This window comes from Nipponia nippon, unplaced genomic scaffold (genome assembly GCF_047370975.1).
Source record: "Nipponia nippon isolate SJK-2023a ecotype South Korea unplaced genomic scaffold, ASM4737097v1 scaffold_3, whole genome shotgun sequence".
NCBI classification, from domain to species: Eukaryota; Metazoa; Chordata; class Aves; order Pelecaniformes; family Threskiornithidae; genus Nipponia; species Nipponia nippon.
Window position 1 is genome coordinate 68,496,135 of NW_028262347.1, and position 21,279 is coordinate 68,517,413.

The following is a 21,279-nucleotide window of genomic DNA, read 5'->3' on the forward strand; positions in this document are numbered from 1 at the left end:
TGAACCCTTCATAATTCCTAGAGAGTTTTTGATGAAAAACTTCCTTAAAGACTTAACCTGAACAATGGAAAACTCTGTTGGGTTAATGTTTGCTTTTCTCCCCCTTAACCTGGAAATGGCAAATTCCAAACTGCAGCACTGTGTTTCCCTTCTTACCACACCTGCTGGTGAACGCGTGAGCAAAGGGGCAATGCTGAATGCCTGCTACCTTCCCACCAATTCTGGCTTCTCTGCTTCTTTGGAACTGCTTACTAATCTTTATTTGCCAACAACCCTTGCTTATCTATGCTGTATAATCTGACAAGACTGTGGTATATCCAACATAGAGGGCAAGCACTCTTGCTTTGAGGTTCTGCTTTGCTAGCTTTCTCCTTCTCTTTACTGTAGTATTCCTCCTACTCTTGCATCACTTCATCTTTCTTTCCTTTGTGTGAAGATAATTTGCCTGCAGTTGCGCCGTGGAAGGGAGAAACACATTTTGGTTGGCGTAAAACTTGGTTGATTAAAAGGCTGTAGTTCCAAACAAGTCATCTTCACCTAGTCTCCCGTCATTTTCCAGGACAATCTACGGAAAAAGGATGATCGGATTGAAGAATTGGAAGAGGCACTCAGAGAAAGTGTTCAGATAACTGCAGAGCGGGAAATGGTGCTAGCACAAGAGGAGTCAGCCAGGATCAATGCTGAGAAACAGGTCTGCAATCTTATAAAGTCACCGGTAGTCCTCTTAGGAAAGTAATGAGACAGTAAAGTACTATTTTCCCTGCTTTACTGTGAAACACAACTGGTTTTGTTTGATGATCCTGTATCTCTGTTCTAACATTAGGTAACAGAACTCATGAAGCCTGCAAAGCCTTCATGATAAGTTGTATTTCATAGGTAAGATTTTCTCGAAATTAAAGGAAATAGAAGGTGTCCTGAGCTTTAAAATATTAAGTAGTAACTCTTCTAATCTGTCTTGCCTGTCAAAGCTGTCTTCCTATGTGTAAGCATACTTAGGTTCACTGCGTTGTTCATTGAACGTATGTAATGATGATGATTTTTATTAGCGTAGTTGGGTTTATGGACCACAGTTTCGTAGCACTTGCAAAACAATGGGATAAAGAGACAAATCCCTTGGCTTGAAGCATACACACAGAAAATACACATTTGTGTGTTGAAGCCACAAGTGTGAACTTTTATGCACGAGAATTGATTCTGTGCCACTGACAAGATACTCTGAAGCATCGTGTATGTGCCTGATTTTAACTCACGTAAGTAATCATCAAGAAAAAGTACCATAAGTAGTGTATAAAATTCCATGAGATTTTGATAAAGCTTTTGAAGCAGAAGCTGAACGTGGCATTCTTACTGTGCTTTTTGTGAGCCTCTTCAGTGTTTTTCACTGTTCGTTACTTGAACATAATTATCAGAGGAGCATTTGGTCGATTGCATTGCAATGACATCATCTCTTTCTCTTTGCTATTTAAATAAAAGTTCTGACTAACTGCACTTTAAAATGTTTTAGGAGGTTTTTTTCCAACATGTATTCTTATATCACATGCTTTAACTAAAAAGGAGATATAAATATCGTAGTAATAATCTAAGTTTTCAGGAAGAAAGCAACTGTTTCTCTTTAGGCTAGAGTCAAGCTCAGCTGTTTGCTGATAGACATATTAAGGATAATTCTGGTTGCTGTACCTTAAGGTCCTAGGCAGCGTTACGGAGTTCACTTCCAAGAATGCCTTCTTTCCAAACTTCTTGTAGCCTTTAAAAAAATTGCATGAAATAAATATGTTAACATCAAAGATTAGATCTTCTTGAAAGGAAAATGTATGTGTCACGAAGGAGCAGATTCTATGCTGAGACGCAAAAGTAAACAAAATAGTATACGATTTGATGCCTAGGATGTCATAATTTCTTTGTTACAAGACAAAGTGACCATTTTTATATTCTTTGAGCACCTAGAAGCCCATAGAACTCACCCTTTTGTGATGTCTGTGCTTGAAACACAGAACAAGGTGCATAAGGCTTAGTGAATTTTTTGAGAGAAGGTTTTGAAGAAGGTAGAGTGTGTTAATTTTGTAGGGGTTAGAAGTGTCCAAAGTTGGGGAAATAAGCACAAAGATGAACATTTACAGATTTTATGCACGTATAATGTAGTCTTGTATTAAAGGATGATCACAGGTCATCTCAGTATTGAAAGGTGGGTGGAGTACAGTTTGCAAAGGATAAGTAGCTTGCATTTGATTCACTAGCAGAGAGGCATGATCATTAACATGACCAAAGCTGCAGACAAGGAGATTACTGCACAAATGGGCACAGCCTGCACAAGAAAGATTTTTGCATAGATCCAGACACAGAAGAAATCCTACCAAAGAACTTCAGTTATATAGATGCAGTCAAAAAACTCTTATATTAGAGATATTCCATAAAAGAAATTCTGAAAGTTTTTAAAAATAACCTTTTAAAGGAGGTTTGAGTCAAACATATTATCAAGATTAACAAAAATAATGAAAGTTCTGTCCTAGATTAAAAGAAATGAAGTAGTGTAGATGTCAGTCGCAGGATGGAAAGGAGGACACCTTTTTAGCCTATTGAGCATGAGCTCCTCATAGGTGTCTGTCCACTGTGAGCTGGTAGCAGCAGGTTTATTCTGGAGAGGAGAAGACATAAGCCTGGGTTAGCAAAAAAGGGAACTGTTGTCATAGAAGTGAAGTTTTATTTATACACGAGGCATCTTAAAACAAGAATATGGAAAGAGAACAGTGCTTTGGGGTTATGTGCAAATTTCAGGTTTGGCAGTAAGGAGGCTTTTCAAAAGAATTCACCAGCAAAGCCTGATGAGAGGCACACAGTGAGATTAGATGGTCAGAGCTTGGTGAAAAAGGGAAACGGCTGGTGAACAGAGTTAGAATTGGATGTACAAAATCCGAAAGATGAGGCAAGACAGGGAAATGTGCAGCCTGAGGGTCAATAAGCCATAAGGATCAGTGAGAGAGATTGAGAGAGGAAGAGAGCCAAGAGGAGTAAGATTTGTGGGAAAAGAATGGTGGAATATGGTGGGCAACAGCATCGTGAAAAAGAAACGAATTTGGATGTAGTAGTGTGTACAGAAGTGAGGAGGAGAAAGAAGGATGGATTGAAAGCAGCAGGATCGGAAGAGGGAAAAGTCAACATCTGTATCATCACTGATTGACAGCAGTGTCCACTAAACTGCCGGCTCTGACCAATTGTAGTTTTGAAAATATGACCAAGAAGACGGCAGGAAGGAAAAGCAACTGGAGTGTCTTGTTCCAGTCATCACTGGGAGAGGTGCTGTGCCCCATTCTGCCCAATAGGATTTTGTTTTGCTATCAATTGACTACAGTCAAGTAACAGAGTGATGGCAAGTAGCTGTTTTCCAAGGTGAGGAAGAGACTTTCCTTCAAATGTTTTTCATTTCATATTCCTTCGATTACTTTAAAAGAATGCCTTCTTTTGGTTTTTTTATGTTCTGTGGAGCTTCTTTGTAGAATTGTGAAAGACACCCTTAGATAGCTTTAGAGTTTTAAAATGGAAGGCTCTGTTTTCTGTATGATATTAATGGCAAATCCTTTGATTTTTACAAACAATAATAGGTTAGGATCATTCTTAGACCAAGTATGAAAGATATATGTGATTTTAAAATGTCAGTGTTATCCAAACTGAATATAATTTGCTTTTAATTGCATGCTTTTTCTTTCCTCTCTTCTGTTTATCTTGTTTTCTACCATTCTGCCACTTCACTGCCTGTCTGAAGCTGTTTAATGAATCAGTGCATGAGGTCAACCATTTTGGCTTTAAGTGGCTCAAGGTATGAGGACATCTCATTTGTGTGTACCTCTGCCCCAATATTTAATGTTGTTTTTGTAGCCCTGTGTTGTGTAATCCTACCCTCCATCATCTCATGATGTATGGTTTCCTGCTATTTTACGGGCTTCGGATTTGAATTACAGTGTCCATGAAGCTACTCAGGATTTCATGGTTCTCAGATAACCATTTCAGATTAAAATCTTGCTTTCTTTAATCCAGTGTTCGAAAATATCCTGGCAGCGTGTATTAACTGAGGCAGTGGGTTAACTGTGTTAATACACAACCTATATAAGGCAAGATGTCGCCAGCTGACTAAAGCTTTCTGTTTATTTCAGGATCTTAGACCTGTTCTTTCACTCATCTGTCACAAAAATAAAATCAAGCATTTCCTGCTGGGCACAGTACACCCACTGGATTGGACAGAGTTTTATTAACCTTATTGTTCTGTATAACAGAAACGCTGCTATACAGAAAGCAGATGAGGGAGTCTTACATAGATAAAAAGACTTCAAAGTTCTTCAAGTTCTTTCTTTCTAACATATTCACCTGGTTTTGTTGGTGCACCTGCTGAATCCTGTATGTAAATATTACACTGTGGGGTACAACTCTGACTGATCCCTCTAGGGGATCAGCCCTCTAGGTCGAAGGTCAGAAGATGTATGGAGACTTCTTTTTAAGTACTCTCCATAAGGCTGAAGGTAGGATTTCTCAGATAAGCACTTCTATTATAAAGTTTTTTATATTAGAGATGGCAAAATCAAATGTAGATCCAGGCACTTTTTCTGAATCAATCAATTCTGAGTTTACTTTAGTAAAGGTATCGTTATGTTCCTCAGGAAAAAAAAAAAAAGAATTAAATATAAGTTTTTCCCTGCTCAAAAATACGGTGGTAGTTTTACTTCCCTAGGAAAAACCTCTGGAGATCTCTGACAAAAGGCGCTGTCTTGCTCACAAACTTTCTTTCACTGTTCTAGTGCATCTTACCATCCCTTCTGCTGCAGCAGGAGGCAGGAGGTTATCTTATATATCAACTTAGTCATAATCAGCAGCATTCCCAGAACAATGCTGGAAACGTGTTTTGATCTTCATGAAAGAATAAGGCCCTTTCTGTGGAACAAAGTGAATCAGAGGTTCTGATTCTGTGATTCAGTGTCATTCAATAATAAGCAGTGTCAAGTCCTTGGCTCGAGGAGCACAATCTAAGAATTACTTGCATTTTGAGCCTTGATTATTGGAGGGCATAGTTCACAAATGTGCGCTGACCTAAGATGCTTATGCCCTCCCTCTCTTCGCTCACTTTGATCCCCTTACTTCACTGCACATCCCTTCAGTTTTCCCAGCCTGGGTCTTTCTGGGGCCATGCTGTGAAATGGAGCAGTGACCTAATTCATTATAAGAGCTATCTTATTTTTTTGAAGAAATTTTTTCATGTGAACAAATTTGCTGACCTGGTTCATGGATCCCCACGCAGAACTTGAGGCACATCTGAGGAAGCATTAAATTGTGGGGGCAGGACTCAGAAGCGGAGGCAGGAATTGCTTAGTATTATTACTAAAAATATTTTTACCAGAAGCTGTTATTGTGGCCTTTATAATAGGCTGCTATTTCTATCAGTGTGATGGTGCACTGCCTGACCACAACATATGTTTCTCTATCTTACGTCCTTCAAATTCGAAAAGCAGTAGGTTTTAGAATTCAGTAGTAGTAGAAATAGTATTTCTGCTGATAGTAGTGCAGCTCTGTTCTCTCATGAATATCAACTCCTGCTTAAATGCACTCTCTCTATATAGTTTCAACTAACATCTAACTCCTTACCCTAAAATGTTATGGCAAATAAACATGTGAAATACTGGCCATTACCTGTTCTTTCCTTCCTTCTTTAAGTAGTTACTTAAACTGAAATTTCTGAGTTGGCAGTTTGATCTTGATACCTTCCATCAACTTTTTTGAAGTTACGGTTCTCAGTGGGAAATTTTAAATGAGGTTAAGTATGTAGGTCTAAAAATTGCTATGTCTATGTTCATACACTGTATCTTTTATCTTACACGGGGCAGGTTTCTCTGCTTTGCCTTTTGAGAAAAAATACAATACTGAATATTGTAATAGCAATGTGTTGTTTAAATGTATCGTCTTATGCTAATTCCTTTCTTCCACTATCTCTGTAAGTTATTTCAGCAGGATTTAATATTCTTTCAGGCACATATTACATGTAAAATATGTTGATAGCAAGACTCCTGAAATTCTCTATCACATATGCCTATTTCAAAATTCCTATCTGTTTATTAAGGGAAGATAAATATGAAATTGATTAATAACTCAACTAGAACCTCCTTCACGGTTCTCTCCTTTTTCCCCATCTCCTGTTCACCAGGATTCCCTTTTGTAAGTACAAGGCCTGCAGAGGTTTGCATGTAGAGTACAGCCTCCAAGAGCCTTTTCTCTCTTATCTCTAAGTTACTGTACAGAAATTCTAGCCAAGTTTTGAATGTTACCTCTCATTTGCACTTCCATCAGACCACCATTCTGGTCCTGTTTTAACCTTCTAGCATATATTACTTAGACTACCTTTTCTTGTAAGAATAGAAACTACATTTACAACATAATTATTATATATTGGACCCTATCCTATCAAGTATCGTCTAAAAATGCAAAATAAATTAAAACACACAACTTTTTGGCTGAGCGTTCTGTTACTGAAATAGATCTAAAATGTTTTCTAAAATATGTTGAATGTTGGGATTATTTCATAGCACAAATTCTGACACATTAAGTTACTTCCTGCAGGTCCCTGTAAATGGAAAATATAAAGTGGAATTTCTCATGAACCACTTACCTATAGGTGCTTTCTGAGCACCATAGAAACGTCAGAATTCTGACTACTCTGTAACAGATGCTGAACAGTTTGCTTTTAATGAATGTTTTTGTCTCTTCTTCTGTATCTCCTAATGAGAAGTTTGATAAACCAGGTGACTGGAGATCACGGCAGCAATCAAAGGTATGGTTTGGGGGTGAAGGTGCTGGAGCCTCATTGCTTCCCAGTGATTTTTCTAAGCAGTTTACATTCTCTTTGGCTGAACTTCTCTTGAATATTTTCTGCAAAGCTCCTTTCTATTAAAGTCTGCCAAACTCATTTTGGTTTTTGAGTGTATGTATATACATACATGTACGAAGTCATTTGTGTATTTAATTCATATTAAGTAAAAAATCTATGCTAAAAACTTATATTTTAATTTCTTTTACTGATACAAATTGTTTTAAGGCTTTTTAACTCAGTTGTCAGCCTGAAGCATAGTCTTGCCATTGTTTTTCAAGAGAGATTTTTTTTTTTTCATTCTTTTATCTGATTATTTTCCTTTGGTTAGAGAAAATATTTTGGCTAGATAAAGTTGACTTTGCACTGTGTCTTTGTCAATGAATATGTTTGCAGTCTATTTTAGAAGCATTGCTTCTCCCTGAAGTTACTACTTCTCCCCAGGTATTTAAATGGATTACATAGTATCTTCCTTTAAAAATACCCAGATTTGTACTGAGTCACACTCCTTACATGGGAAGGGTGATTCAGTATGTAATTCCTTCTGTATTCAGTAACGTACCTTTTAAGATGTGTAACAGAGTGGAATTTTTATTCTTTGCTGTCTTAGGTGTGTTCAACTGTGCCTAGTTGGGGGCTTCGGGGATTTTTTATTTTTTTTTTTGCGTCCAGTAGAGAAGAATGAATAGGAAAAAAAAAAACGATGAATAGAAAATCATGCCCAAAGACTTTGGGACAGAGATCTTTTTTTAACATTATAGGGGAAAAAACTTCTAAGCCTTTTGGTTTTGTTTAATTTGTTGCACTCGTTTAAGGTTGTGACGTGGGCAAAATTTGATGACTTTGAGAAGTGGGGACACTGAAAGTATAATTAACCTCTGTTCCAAATATACGTTGAGCATTTCTCCATATAAGTCACCTTTTCATTTAATGAAAGGAGAAATACTCATGGAAACTGTTGTAGAAATTTGGTGCGAATGCTGATTTTTAAGATAATTTGGTCTGGAGTTTTATCCCTTTTATTATTTAACAGATAAATATTCATTTCACATTATGTCTTTTTATTATAGTCAAGTATTCTAGACAAAGCTCTATCTTGGCATCTCTCTACCTGTTATATTATTTTCTCAAGTACCTACCCCTAGATAGTATTTTATTTGCTGTGGCTCAAGAGAAAACCAAAGTCTTGAATTGCCTTCAAGTCTGATTTGAAGGAGAAGGTCATGCAGATTTGCTTACATTAGTGCTTGCTTGGAATTGTGAGGACCCAAGCAAATACTTGTGTTAATATTTGTTTAAAGCTAGTCTTGTGCTTTTTTCATTTGGAATTTCTTTTCCATTATCCAGTTGCATTCTTTAACTGTGATCTTAGATGCAAGTGTGATACAATAGTATGTAGATTAGAACATTAGAAAAGTTCTTTAGACTTCTACGTTAGATTCATAAATTTAAAAATATATGCTGTCTTTCTGACATAATCAATTTTTCCCCAAAATCCATGAAGTGCAAGAAAAGAAATAGTATTCCTTTCCAGACCATTCTCCTATATAGAAAAACACAGAAGAGTGACAGACTTGAAGCTCATTAAATTGAGGATGCCTCTTCTTTTTGAAACGTTTCCTACTCACACAAAAGCTTCCAGACTTTGCTGGAGTGCTCTTCATCAGATTCGTTCAAACCCTTCACTGAATTTCAGCCTGAGTTCAGTTGGCTCAGTAAGGTGGGATTACATTTTAGGTATGATGGCTAGGTTCTGCTATTTGCTTTCTGTTGACTACAATGCTAAAGATTTGCTTCCACAAGTTAGTAGAGGTAGAAACTTTCCTGAGCTTGCCAAAAAGACGACTACTTCAGTTAGCCACATTTTCAACCTTCACGTTGCAATGCATGTGCTTTCACATAATATCTGTGCTTTCATGTATTTATGTTCACGATCCTTAAGGTCTTTTGAGAAAAGAGTGGTAAAGTTGTATGTGGAATTAGCATAGCATGTTTTCACTACTTGTAGTGAGTTAATACATCATCCCAGAATTTTTCTCTTTGGAGAATCAGTCAATGCTATATAAAGTGGCAATCTATGCTATGCTATGTAGCACAGCATTAAATATTTACTTTGAATATTATTCAGTTATGTCTAAACTGTCTGCCATGGTGACATATCCTAGTTAACCTGAAACTGTCTAAAAATGCAGCAAAATGGAAGTCAGCATGATCTACAGAAAGCTTGTGAAAAACTGCTGAAATCCTTGGGCAATTAGTCTGAGCTTAAAGGCTTCCTTTGGCCCAATTGCTACTGCTACCTTAGCAGCAATCACAGAGTAGATGTACCCTCAGAAAGGTTAAGTTATTTTGAAGATGTCCGTGTTCAGTGTTGTGGCTGGAGTATCATGAATTAACCACAGTTTTAGAGATTTTGTTTGGATGTAACAAATTGTGCTACATAAGTGTGTGCAAAACTGTGCAGAGTGTGCTGAATTCTAGTCTCTCTGCTTCTGTAGAGATTTTTAAATGGTGATCAGATTCCAGGGTTTTTGCAAGATTGTTATCCCTTGAATTGTTTGTTATCCCTTGAAGTAGTGATTGCTGCTGTGTTCCCAAGGAGCTGGAGAGATTCATTGCTAGTCACAGAAGATAAACACAAGAGAGTTTCCTAAGACTGTAGAGCCACGTAAAATAAAACAGGACGGCTTCCTTTGGTCTGGTTGCAAGGTTTAAAAAGCATAATGAGAATACTTCATTGGATAATGGTTCCAGTTCAGGGAAATGCAGAAATAAAATTGTAGCTTATTATAGTTTTCAGATATCAGAGACTACAACAGGTTTCTGTCCTCAATAGAAATCAGAATTCAGTTTTTCACTTACTTTTTCCAGGCCTGACTCAAATATTTCGTATATGTTAAGCAGAGACAATTATTGCTTCCTTTTCAAGAGCTCTTGTCCCAGCAGTAGGCTGTTGCTTATTTATATGGCTTATGGCCCTCATTTAGGAGATACAACTGTCAAAGCTACCTCCAAACATCCTAACAGGACACACCTGTGACTTATTCAGTCCTAAAGTCTGGCAGCTCAGGAGTTTCCTCTTTTCCAAACATCTGTGAATTTTGATACCTCCTCCTTCATACAAGAGCTCAGTGCTCTCAGAGTATGAGCAAAAAGCACTCTTGATTGATACTGAAGTAATGTACTCCTTGACAAAGACTCCTGTATTTCTGTGGGTTCTGCAGGAATAACATTGTAACGTCAGATATCATCTGGTCAGTCTAATATTAGTGCTCTTCATTGCCTAGAGCCATCGGTGGAGACAGGAAGGAGCAACACAGAGCATTAACTCCTGTTTGCTATCAGATGCTTTTTTAATAATGAAAGTTTTTGTTGAGAGACCAACACATGGAAACAAGAGACATCAGCTAAGTATCTCACTTTCACAGTGATAAGAAAATTTGCATTCAACTACAGTATTCTGCAGCTTTTCAGCCCATAGTCTTTTGTTCTCTCTCTTTATCTTTCTCCTCTCCTTTTTCCCAGTTAATAATGTAAGAATGGGACAGTGGCACCAGTTCTGTTAAGCCACCAAAGCACTGTATTTTATCAGGGATGCTGAATGTACAAAATCCTAACAACCTAAAAATCAAAGGCACAAAGACTTAGAAACTTGCACACTAATGTAAAGAAACACAAAGTTCATCCCTAAAATTACTGCTATACATTACAGATGATCAGAAGATCCTGCCTTTTCTCTGGAGAACTGATAATCCACCAGCCATTTTCACAGCTTTGACGCAAACTCCCCTCTTTATTGTGAGCAAAACAGAACTCCTCTTCTCCGTGTGCAGTCTGCCACCGTCCTCTAATACTATACACAGTGGACCTTGGCAAAAGGGGTGCTGTATATCTGGCATCCTCTTTGAGATGGAGGTAAATGTGATGTATAGAAACATCTTAATTGTTGCACAATGTTCTGCTGTGTTTATTTCTGAGTGTCTTTAGATAGGATCTTCAACTAAGGAATTTCTACTAGTGAAGAAAAAAAGAAGGAAGTTTTTCACTTGTCTGCATAGGATCTTATGGCAATGTTCATTAACAGTGAGCACACAGAACAAATGAAGCAGTTATATAGGGCGATATGTATAGCATAGGGAAGAACGCTCTCTTTAGGTGAACATCTGTTCAACTTAGGGTATCTTTACAGTGCCTACAATCACAGAATAAAAATGGAGGTAAAGGATCCTAACCCGTTCCGTATCTGCTTCAAAAGGATTGGTAGTGCTCACATTGTCATAGTAGAGAAGCCAGTAGCCATGGCACATTCCTCTGTCCACCTACAGGCGTATGCATACTCGTGCACTGGCGGTGAATAAGAGGGCCTTGAATTGGAGCCAGAGCTCCAGCCTTGTGTGGTGGGGCAGAGCCATTCTGCTTTATACCCTTCTGCTGACAGTGTGGTAGAGCTTTCAGCTGTTCTCCTAGTTGAGGGCTGAACCAGAAATTACATTTTAATTTTATCAGAGGAGGGGGGAAGATTTTTCTTGTTACTGCTTACTTATTTCTCTCATTTTCATCAGATATTTTTAGCTCTCAAAAAGGTATGCCTAACAGCTTTCCCAATATCTGCAAGAATTTGAAAGTTGTTGCCTTAATTCAGAATAGCCAAGAATTTAGTTAAGTGTCTTGGATATAGTCTTTAAGAGTACCTAAAGCCACCCTACTGCTTTAACGAAAATGGGGCTATGATGAAACCATAATTCATTTCCCTCTTATTTTGTGTAAAGGTTTATTAGCTTGTGATTTAAGCAAACCATCTGGTCCTGCTGGCAATCCAAGTTATGTCAGACTCAATGCTTTCTCCCTGTAATATGTTACTTGAGGCAGTTAAATTACATACTTAAGTCCCAAGTCTGGCCTGTGCTTTTTCCATGTCTTAACATCTGTTCTGGGAAATTTTTCTGGGATCCAAACAAGTTTGCATGGAGCCAGAACTCTTGTCTTTGTCTTTCTTTTCATGTCTATTTCTTTCCCTTCTCTCTGTCCTGCAGTCTAATCAGTTCAACTAACTAAAAGATAATGCAGAAATTTGCAGTCCCTTTATCATTTCGGTAATGTACACAGTGAAATGAAAAACAGTTTAAAAACTCAAGAGCTGTAGAAAAGTAGGAGACTGTCCTCTGAGAGAGTGAGTGATACTTTGAGAAATGTTAATTATTTTTTTCAGTCCTTGTACTGTTCTCAGTATTGACTTGTAATTGCAAGACTTTTTGTTTTGCTGGCCTAATTAATTTTGGGCAAAAGTACAGATTTCTAGTACATTTTGCTTGTAATGCTAATTTCTTGTTTATACAAGAAAGGTCTATATTCAGAAAGCCAATAATTTTAAATATACAAGTTAGCCTGCTGAGGTGGTTTTGAAAATAAGATCTCTAGTGATTGATTTATACAATGCTCATGGAAAAAGAATTGTTTGTGTTGGTATTAATATCTGTATTCTCTAAAATTTCATCATTTTGTATTCTGCCTGGAACTTTTGAGACACAATAATCAATATAAACAGCTATTCCATAGCCCACTGTGTCTGTATGTACACTGAAAGAAATATAATTTCTTTCCTTCAATCAGAAACATAAAACTGGATGCGTTTTCAGGCATGTAATTAAACATTAAACTGTAAGTTTCCCGTTTATCACTGCACGTAAAGTGCTGTATCTCTGGTGTAGGTGTAGGGCTCTTAGAATAATAGTCAAGTCCCTTTGTCATGCCCTTTGAGACTTTTAATTATGGACTGATATGCAGTCTTTTTTGATTGATCAAAAGAAAAAAAAAAAAGAATGAGGAAGGAAAAATAACAAGATCAACAGGTATCTTGGACCATCTGGATGGTTGAAACTTCATCTGAATCAGTGAAAAAACCTCATGAGGTTCAACAAGGCCAAGTGTAAGGTCCTGCACCTGGGTCAGGGCAATCCCCAATATCAATACAGACAGGGGGATGAAGGGATTGAGAGCAGCCCTGCAGAGAAGAACTTGGGGGGTACTGATAGATGCAGAACTGGACATGAGCTGACAATGTGTGCTTGCATCCCAGGCGGCCAACCGTATCCTGGGCTTCATCAAAAGAAGCATTGCCAGCAGGTCGAGGGAGGTGATTCTGCCCCTCTGCTCTGCTCTGGTGAGACCCTACCTGGAGTACTGCGTCCAGCTGTGGAGCCCTCAGCACAGGAAAGACATGGACCTGTTGGAGTGGGTCCAGAGGAGGCCACAAAAGTGATCAGAGGGGTGCAACACCTCTCCTATGAACAAAGGCTGAGAGAGTTGGGGTTGTTCAGTCTGGAGAAGCGAAGGCTCTGGGGAGACCTTATTGTGGCCTTTCAGTGTATAAAGGAGGCTTATAAGAACAACGGAGAGAGACTTTTTACCAAGGTCTGCAGTGACAGGATAAGGGGTAGTGTTTTTAAACTGAAAGAGGTTAGGTTTAAAGTGCACATAAGGAAGAATTTTTTTACAATGAGAGTGGCAAGACACTGGAACATGTTGCCCAGAGAAGTTGTGGATACCCCATCATTGGAAGTCTTCAAGGTCAGGTTGGACAGGGATTTGAACAACCCTGATCTAGTGGAAGGTGTCCCTGCCCATGGCAGGGGGGTTGGACTAGACAATCTTTAAAGGTCCCTTCCAACCTAAACCATTCCTTGATTCTATGAAAAAATTAATAACAGAGAGAAATACAGTCTCTTCTGCAAAGAGAGAATTGTTAATATACAGACAGGGAGAGCCTTATCTAACATTAACATAAAACTTTTTTTATAAAGTGTACCAGTGATTTGCTGTCCTTAATAAATATTATTTAAGGCAGTCATACACAGTTCAACTATGGATGCATTCATGCCCTGTCCCTTAAGGCTGGAAAATTTTCCTTTGCAGTGTCTGTGGAGGGTGTTCTTTAGCTTTTTCCTCTCTCTTGGTATGCACATAGCATATAAAAGTGGATTGCATGGGTCACCGTTTCAGAATAGATCCTCTGCCACTGCAGATGTTTTTCAAGTGCATAGAATTTTGCTCCTTTCTTTGCCATATTGATGACTTTGTCCATTGCCTCTTCATATTTGCACAGTACCACTGTAGCGAATTACATTATGTTACTAGCATTCATGATGCATTTGTTGCTTGGATGATGGCCCAAAACTGCTCTGCTTCTCTGACAAGGTGTAAGCAGAAAATTAAGTTCCAGAGCTATCTTCCTGAGAGGGCTATGGAGGCCTTTATCAATTTTCTGTGCAGTAGAAAAGTGCTCTTCAGGTGATCCTTCATCACTGAAGACAAAGTTCACAATGGAAAGAAAAAAGTAGCTGCCTCTACATTGCAATTTAAAGACACTTAAGCGTTTGGGGATCCTGACGCTGCTTTAGTTAGCCTGTCTGTCTGGATTGACCTTTGGTATTGGAGTCTTTGGGCCCTGATTTTAAGAGGCAGCCAACACCGACCACATCTGTTGATGTAGCCTTCTTCCTGGCCTAAAACACCAACTGTGTCTCAGAAATGTTCAGTAGTGCATTAGTTCTCCTCACATAACGGGGAAATTTGAGTTTGCCTATCCTAATCATTAGTAATCTTTCCAGGAGCTAGTATGGATGTTGGTAGGATCCCCAGCCTCAATGATATTTTGCATATCCAGTCCCTTTCTCAACTTTACTGTCTTTTTACTGACTTTTGGTGAACTTGGTCAAGCTCTTCAGAAGAGAAGAGCTTACCCTGTGGCCAGAAAAGCTTACCAGGAAACACCACATACTTGGAGATAATGTGGTAACTATATGTCTATGCAACAGCCTGTGTTCTGATTGACAGTTGCATCAGATGAACCTGAAATTAGAGTTTGTCGGAGCAGGGAGGTTAATATGATAGATAGTCTCCTGAAAAGGGTTTGATTATTTTTTTTTTAATTGCATCATTTCTTCTATTTCTTTACAGGCTGCAGTTGACATGGTAGATAAACTTCTCCTTTTGAACTGCCTTTTCTCTCCACCTTGCTTTCATGCTTTCTAACGACATGTAATACTATGCAAAAAATTTGTCCTATGTTGATGTTTCCCTTTTCTGTTACTTTGAATCCCATACTGATCTAATTTACGTAGTTTGCCCTCTTTCACAATGTTTGTTCAGTCTCTTAGGAACTCTCTTCTCTAATGGAAACTTCATTCAGCTTCATGTTCTTCCTTAAAGATAAGCTGTCACCTGGCCAGGTCACTTAGGGCCTAAAAGCAATGAAAAAATAGTCTACATTTAAGTTCTCTGCAGATTCACCCTGCTCAGAATACATTAAGACCTTTCACGCCTGTCTACAGAAAATTGAATCACGGGCAAGTCATAGATAGTCAAAGATATACTCTGCTTTATATGCTATCATTTGAGCAGAGGGAAAAGAGGAGCAAGAGCACACTCTTAACACCTTCTGAAGTGGAAACTTTCTAGTTGTAACTGACAGGGCACAAGCTTACCTACAGTTAAATTGAAAATGTCAACAGCACGTCTCTGAAAATGTCTCAACGCGCCAAGAACTCTGGCTCTTGGCAAATATTTCTTCTTTATTATATAATTAGCTGCTCTCAGGGAAAAAAAATCAGGGGTAGATTTGAAGTTTTTTGTATAGACTACATTAGATGTGCTTTGCAAGCAGTTTGCTTCCCGTGAATATTCCTGTATCATTTCTCAGAGGACTGCTTACTGGGACATATACAGACAGGTCTGCACTAAGATTCATAAGCTGCCAAATAAAATGTTTTGTTTTGTAGAAGTTTAATTGAAATGCTCCCATGGAATATCTGTAACTTGATGAATCTGAACAATGAAGTTTTTATTGTGAATGCAGTCATCACTGTTTTCGTGAACTTTGTCTTTAGTGAATTGCGTGACAAATGGTACTTGCTGGAGACGATGGAAGGTAATGGCAGTTCCGTGAAGTAAGTTGTTGGCACAGTTTAAAAGCCACTTGCATTCTAGCCATTCCTAATACATGATTAGATCAATTTTCTGTTAACCTGCAAAAATATAGAATATAACCTTAGAATTAGAAGGATTGCCAAATGGAGCAATGAGAAAAAGATTAAGTACCTGCAATAACCACTACTGCAAAGTACTCCTGCAGAGTTAGATCTTACCACCTAGCACTAGGAGCCTTGGCCTAGATATCGGCCTCTAGCCTCGCTGTGTCGTCTTAACAGCATGGAGCTGTTATGCTACAGCTCTGCATGAAGCAAACCAGCCCTTCAGTGTTAGCATGGCAAATTTTGATGACTGGGGATGGAATGAAGGATGTCAGAAATCTTTCAAACCTGATTATGGAAAAGATGTTGCTTCAAAGATTGTTTTATCTTGGCAACTGACAGATTGACACAAGCCGTTTTGATTGTTGCAGTTGGCTAGGGGCTTGTTTCTTTGAGGTTGTTTTCTGTTGCAAGCAGAGGGTTTTGTAGTTGCTGTGCCTCTTTCCTTTGTGGTTTTTTTTGAAAGTGTTTGTGTAGGTAATTCTGATCCACCCAAAGGAAGCAGAAGCTGATATGCTAGTACACCTTCACATCCCCAGCACGTTGCTGTTTTTCTAGGTATCAGTTTCCATCCTGGTAGTATTTTTGCTATTCATTGTTTTTGTAGCTTTTCTTTGCATTCTTTTCTGATATATTTCTCTGTTTTGTTTTATGGAGTTTTCTCTTTGTTCTAAAAATTGGCAGAGTTTCTGATCTTGTTTTGCACACTAAACACCAACAAGACAGGAAAAGTTTGGTTATTATATGCGTGCTAGCCAGTTTGGACTATGGATCACTGAAATTCTCCTTCAGTCTGTTGGTTACTGGATGAATTATTGGTTGTACATTTTGAATAGTTTTTGATAATTGCATATTTTAAATTTTTCTTAATTTGCTGGACATAAGAAGAATGCTTGTTGTCAGCTGCATTTGGGTGGAAGTAGAGAGGCTTTCTGCAGTAAGCACTGCACAATGTCTATGCTAGATTTTTATGAATCTGCTAATTCTGAATTGCAATGTTTCTTTTTCTATCACTGATTGAGGATGAAAACCAATCATTATCCGCGTTTGTCCTCAGTCATTAGCTCTGCCTTTGGGAGTACAGGATTTATTAAAGGAAGGGGTGGTATGTTGCATACCTTCCATCCTCCAGCACCTGTATAGCGAGTGATGTGCCCAACTCTCTTTGTGAAAACATGTATGTAGAAATTGAGCTTAATGTATTTCAGTAATTCACTTCCAGGATGGAGCACAAATTGATTGTTATGCAGGGATATAGATGCAATGCAGTGCTGTATTGTCATACTAAATTCATACAAATGCTTGGTTATGTGCAACAGTAGCACCTGAGTTTCTCCCATTTGAAGCACATTATAAAATTGTTTATGAACACTTAGTTGTGATAGAAAATCTATGTGGAAGAAGTCGGTGAAAGTAATGAGTGCTATTGAGCATTATTATGAAATTATTTAAAGAATACCCAGAGGGTTTTCTGTGATACATGTAGCTATACATGAGCATTTATTGTGGTTTTGCATGTTAATTAGTGATAAATTCTAGCTGAGACAGAACCTGCTCCAAGTGCAAAATAAAATATGACTATGTTCATTTGTGTAGTATCTGTGCTAGAATTTACAATCATGTTAATTCTGAACCTTTCCCATTTGCCGAAGATACGAGCATTGTTCTGCTACACCTTGTCTGCCATTGGCAACTCTTTGAATGTCTTTTATGTTGCTAAATCATGAAACGTGCCTATAAACATTGTTCAACAGATATTTTGAGGGAAGTAGTCTTACTTACATCTTCATGGGAACCCAGTCCTCTTCCTGTTTAGGAAACATTACCTTCGTTCTTAAAGTGGATATGTAGTTTTTCTTTCGGCATCATTTATAGAGAAAGTTTTTTATACTTTTGGTATATTATCGATGTATTCCATTTAATACCTGGCATTTTTGTGGGCTAATTTTAATATGCATAGGCTATCCTTTTATCCTTGTGGTAATTTTCCTAAAATAGAAATACCGAAGAGTATTTGTAATTTGGTATTGTAATGGTAACATTCCAGTGACCAGACTATGTGAATTCACAGACTGTAATGTTGCTTTGATCAAGTGTAGACATACTATCCACAGCACTAGATGATGATTCCAGTCTACAGAAGTGTTATGCAGTGTACATGCACTGGTACCCTTTGTGCTCCAATTTAGTTACGACATTTAGTAAGTTCCAGCTGATCACATTACACTATTTTTCTCTCCTCCTGTCTTCCCTAAAATGTTTTAGGTAGAAGAGCTGATGATGGCCATGGAGAAGGTTAAGCAGGAGCTGGAGTCAATGAAAGCAAAATTGTCCTCTACACAACAGTCTTTGGCTGAGAAGGAAACCCATTTGACCAACCTACGAGCTGAAAGAAGGAAACATTTGGAGGAAGTCCTGGAGATGAAGTAAGTGTTTCTTTTATTATTTGTAGGCATGATTTATTGATATCTCTGAATTCTCTGATCCCTGGTGTTCTAAAGACAACCACTGTGTGAATATGTCTTTATAGATAGCAGCTATCTATGTAATCAGTCAATCCTTCAGAAGTTACTTCTGACCAGGGTCTACCTACATTACTTTCACACTTTCTTTGGAGCTCAAAAACATTTCTTCCTTCTGATCATTTGCAGTAGACTACTATCATTTGCACAATAGCATCGTCAAAGATCCTAAACAGTTATTGGGACTCAATTATTTTGTATGAATGTGCCATCTTGCATTGGGTAGCCTATGATCTACTTTAAGGTAAGACACAAGTCAGTGTAGCAAATGACAAAAAGGAAAGAGGGAAGAGATAAACATAATATCAGGTAGTTGTAATGCTAAAATCAGACTGCAGATGTCTGGTCTGCTAAAGTATTTTTCAAACTCATGCAGATGATGCATTAGCACTGGAACAGAGTTTGAAATTCTCTCTCAGTCAGACTTCTCTTGTCATCTTTATGTAAGGAGGCCTGAATAAAACCAAGCTTTGAGGAGGTGGGGAGAAGTGAGGAATTAGTCTTCTAAGGCTTAAATACTTCCTAATTTCTGACCGTGCATTATAGATAAATAGTTATCCTTAGTTCAGGGAGACATGAATCCATTTAGTGCAGTGATGGATAGTGCTGCCAGCAGTTCATTAGAAACACTTTCAGTTGTTTAGCCAGCCCTGAAGAGAAGGAACATTTTTATTGGCAGGACCAGCAGTGGTTCCTCCACTGTGGTTTTGTGAGCCATTATTTATTTATTTAACTTTTCTACGCTAGCCTCTCTCCTTTTCTTTTTTTTTAATGAAAGGATAGAAAAACAGCTGTTACAAAATGGAAAGAGAGGTGGCTTAGATCTTGAAACTCTAACTTAGGAGTGCTGTATAAAGTGGGCCAAGCCTCCCCAGCTTCATATTCAGCTACAACAGTCTGATCTAGACCTGGCATAAGGATGTTGGAAGACTGCAGTACTTAAAAGCCACACTTTTTATTTTTAATAAAAGATTTTATTGAGCTATAAATTTGACTGCCTTGAGAGATGGTGTATTGGGGGATGGGAAGAATAGCTCTTAAGGTGATGTGGGAATCCAAAGCAACTGGAGATATATCCCATATCCAATCACTTGGCAGTACTCCCTTCTGCCAAACTACTCTGCCAAACCTTCTCATTAAAATATACACGTAGTGTACAGTATATCCTGAAATGTACTTGGAATTGTGTAGTTCTAGAGCGTTTAATGTAACTACACCCTTCTTTTAAATGATGACCTTTCTTAGCTGAGTAAGTTATTGTTGGAAAGTTGTTGTACTGAAACGTAGTATCAGGAACTGCATAAACTGGTAGATCCATTGTGCCTCAGAAGGAAGAACAACACTGGAGAGAATGGTAATGCTGTCAGCACATGGAGAGAAAGATGGAAAAAACATGGCGTTTGTATAGTTAACTAGCTGAGCATGTTTTAGTCATAGCTCGTCTCTCTTAAAGTTCTACAAAGCTGCCAAAGCTGCTCCAGACTTCAAAAACTCATCCTCACCATGAGGCTCTGTTGCAAACAAGTCTCTGCTGAGGGCTCCTAGTCAATTAATTATCTTATATTTATATACAGAAACTCCAGTATATTCTTTGTTGCCCTACTTTCCCAGCTTATGCCTTTTATGAAAAGCACTCTTCTCATATGTTTTCTAGCTTTGCAAAAAGTTTCTAATGTTGTTAAAACGTTTCCTACTATTTCAACTCAGAAATACCAGTAATTGAATGAGTGGTCAATTTTGTGAAGGAGTTAGCTGGTCTTGGTATACTTAACGGACAACAATAGCTGTTGTACAGCCACTGTTCAAAGATACAGTAAAGCAATATTGTTTCCCACGTTTTAGGGCATACTTCACTGGGAAAAGTTTGAGGTGCTCAAAAGCTGCACTGATTAAGATTTGACAGAGGTGTAAGTTTAACAGCCTGGGCCCTTTAGTCAGCTAATGGGGCAGGGGAGCATACAAGAAAAATAGCTTAGGAAATGCTGCTTTAGCAGATTCTAGATATGGACTGAAAGAAAGTGTTAAAGCAACAAGAGGACTCCAGAAAGTTACCTCTGGGTTTTAATAGGAAGTTGTTAGGTATTATGTTAATGAAAATATATATTTAAAATACTGTTTCTTAGAGTAGAACTTGTGTTTACTACTGACTCTGTAACCCTGAGAAGATCATTTCACACTCCTTAGGGAATACTGTGGCACTAGAATAGCACAAGTGTGAATTATTCCAAGGAAGAAATTTCACTCCTTAAAGGAGTACTATGTATTTTGAAGCCCTCTTCCTTTAAGTCTAATATTTTCATTTTCTTTAAAAAAAAACTTTGTTGTAAATAATTACGAGAGAGGTAGATAATGGTCTCTCTATTTATATCACCAAACATGATCTACTGTAAAAAAATACTAGTGAACTGCTGGGATTTTTGTTTTGTTATGTTTTCTTTAAGAAGTTCTAATGTTTCCATCATTCACAGCAAATCCTTTAAATTAGGCAGGAATAAAGTGCTGTCTACAGAGAAATCTCTGTTCTTTGTCCCATAAAAACCTGCTTAGGCTGAGCTGAGTTATAAACTGTTGAAAATCACCAGTTTTCCTTTCCCTTTTTTTCTCCTGGTGTTGTCAGCAAATTTTGGCAGTGTGTGAAAATAACTGAGCACAAACAGTCTAATCTGGGGCCGAGCTCATGCAATTGCCAAAACTGTAGCAGTGGACACTGCACTTATAGGGAAGGGGAACAGACACTGTGTCTGCATGTAGAGAAGAGATTTTTCCTTTTTTTAATTTTTATATTTTTTGACTAGGCAGGCCTTTTGTTATGGTCAGAAGGACCAGAAGATTCTTCCTGGTCATCTGCTTCGGGGCTGAAAAGCCCCAGTTGGAGCATTTCTCAATC

General features: G+C 38.1%; 1 protein-coding gene across 11 annotated transcripts in view; it reads left to right on the forward strand.

The window, feature by feature from the left end:
* ERC1 (ELKS/RAB6-interacting/CAST family member 1) overlaps positions 1-21,279 on the forward strand; it is a 309,566-nt gene that overhangs the window by 186,947 nt on the left and 101,340 nt on the right. For 7 of the 11 annotated variants that reach the window (XM_087766222.1, XM_087766224.1, XM_087766223.1 and 4 more), the window contains 2 exons: positions 560-691; positions 18,136-18,296. In XM_087766222.1, the coding sequence (XP_087622348.1) occupies positions 560-691; positions 18,136-18,296 (293 nt within the window). The remainder of the gene's footprint in view (positions 1-559; positions 692-18,135; positions 18,297-21,279) is intronic. The other 4 variants (XM_087766228.1, XM_087766230.1, XM_087766231.1 and 1 more) reach the window with 1 other exon arrangement.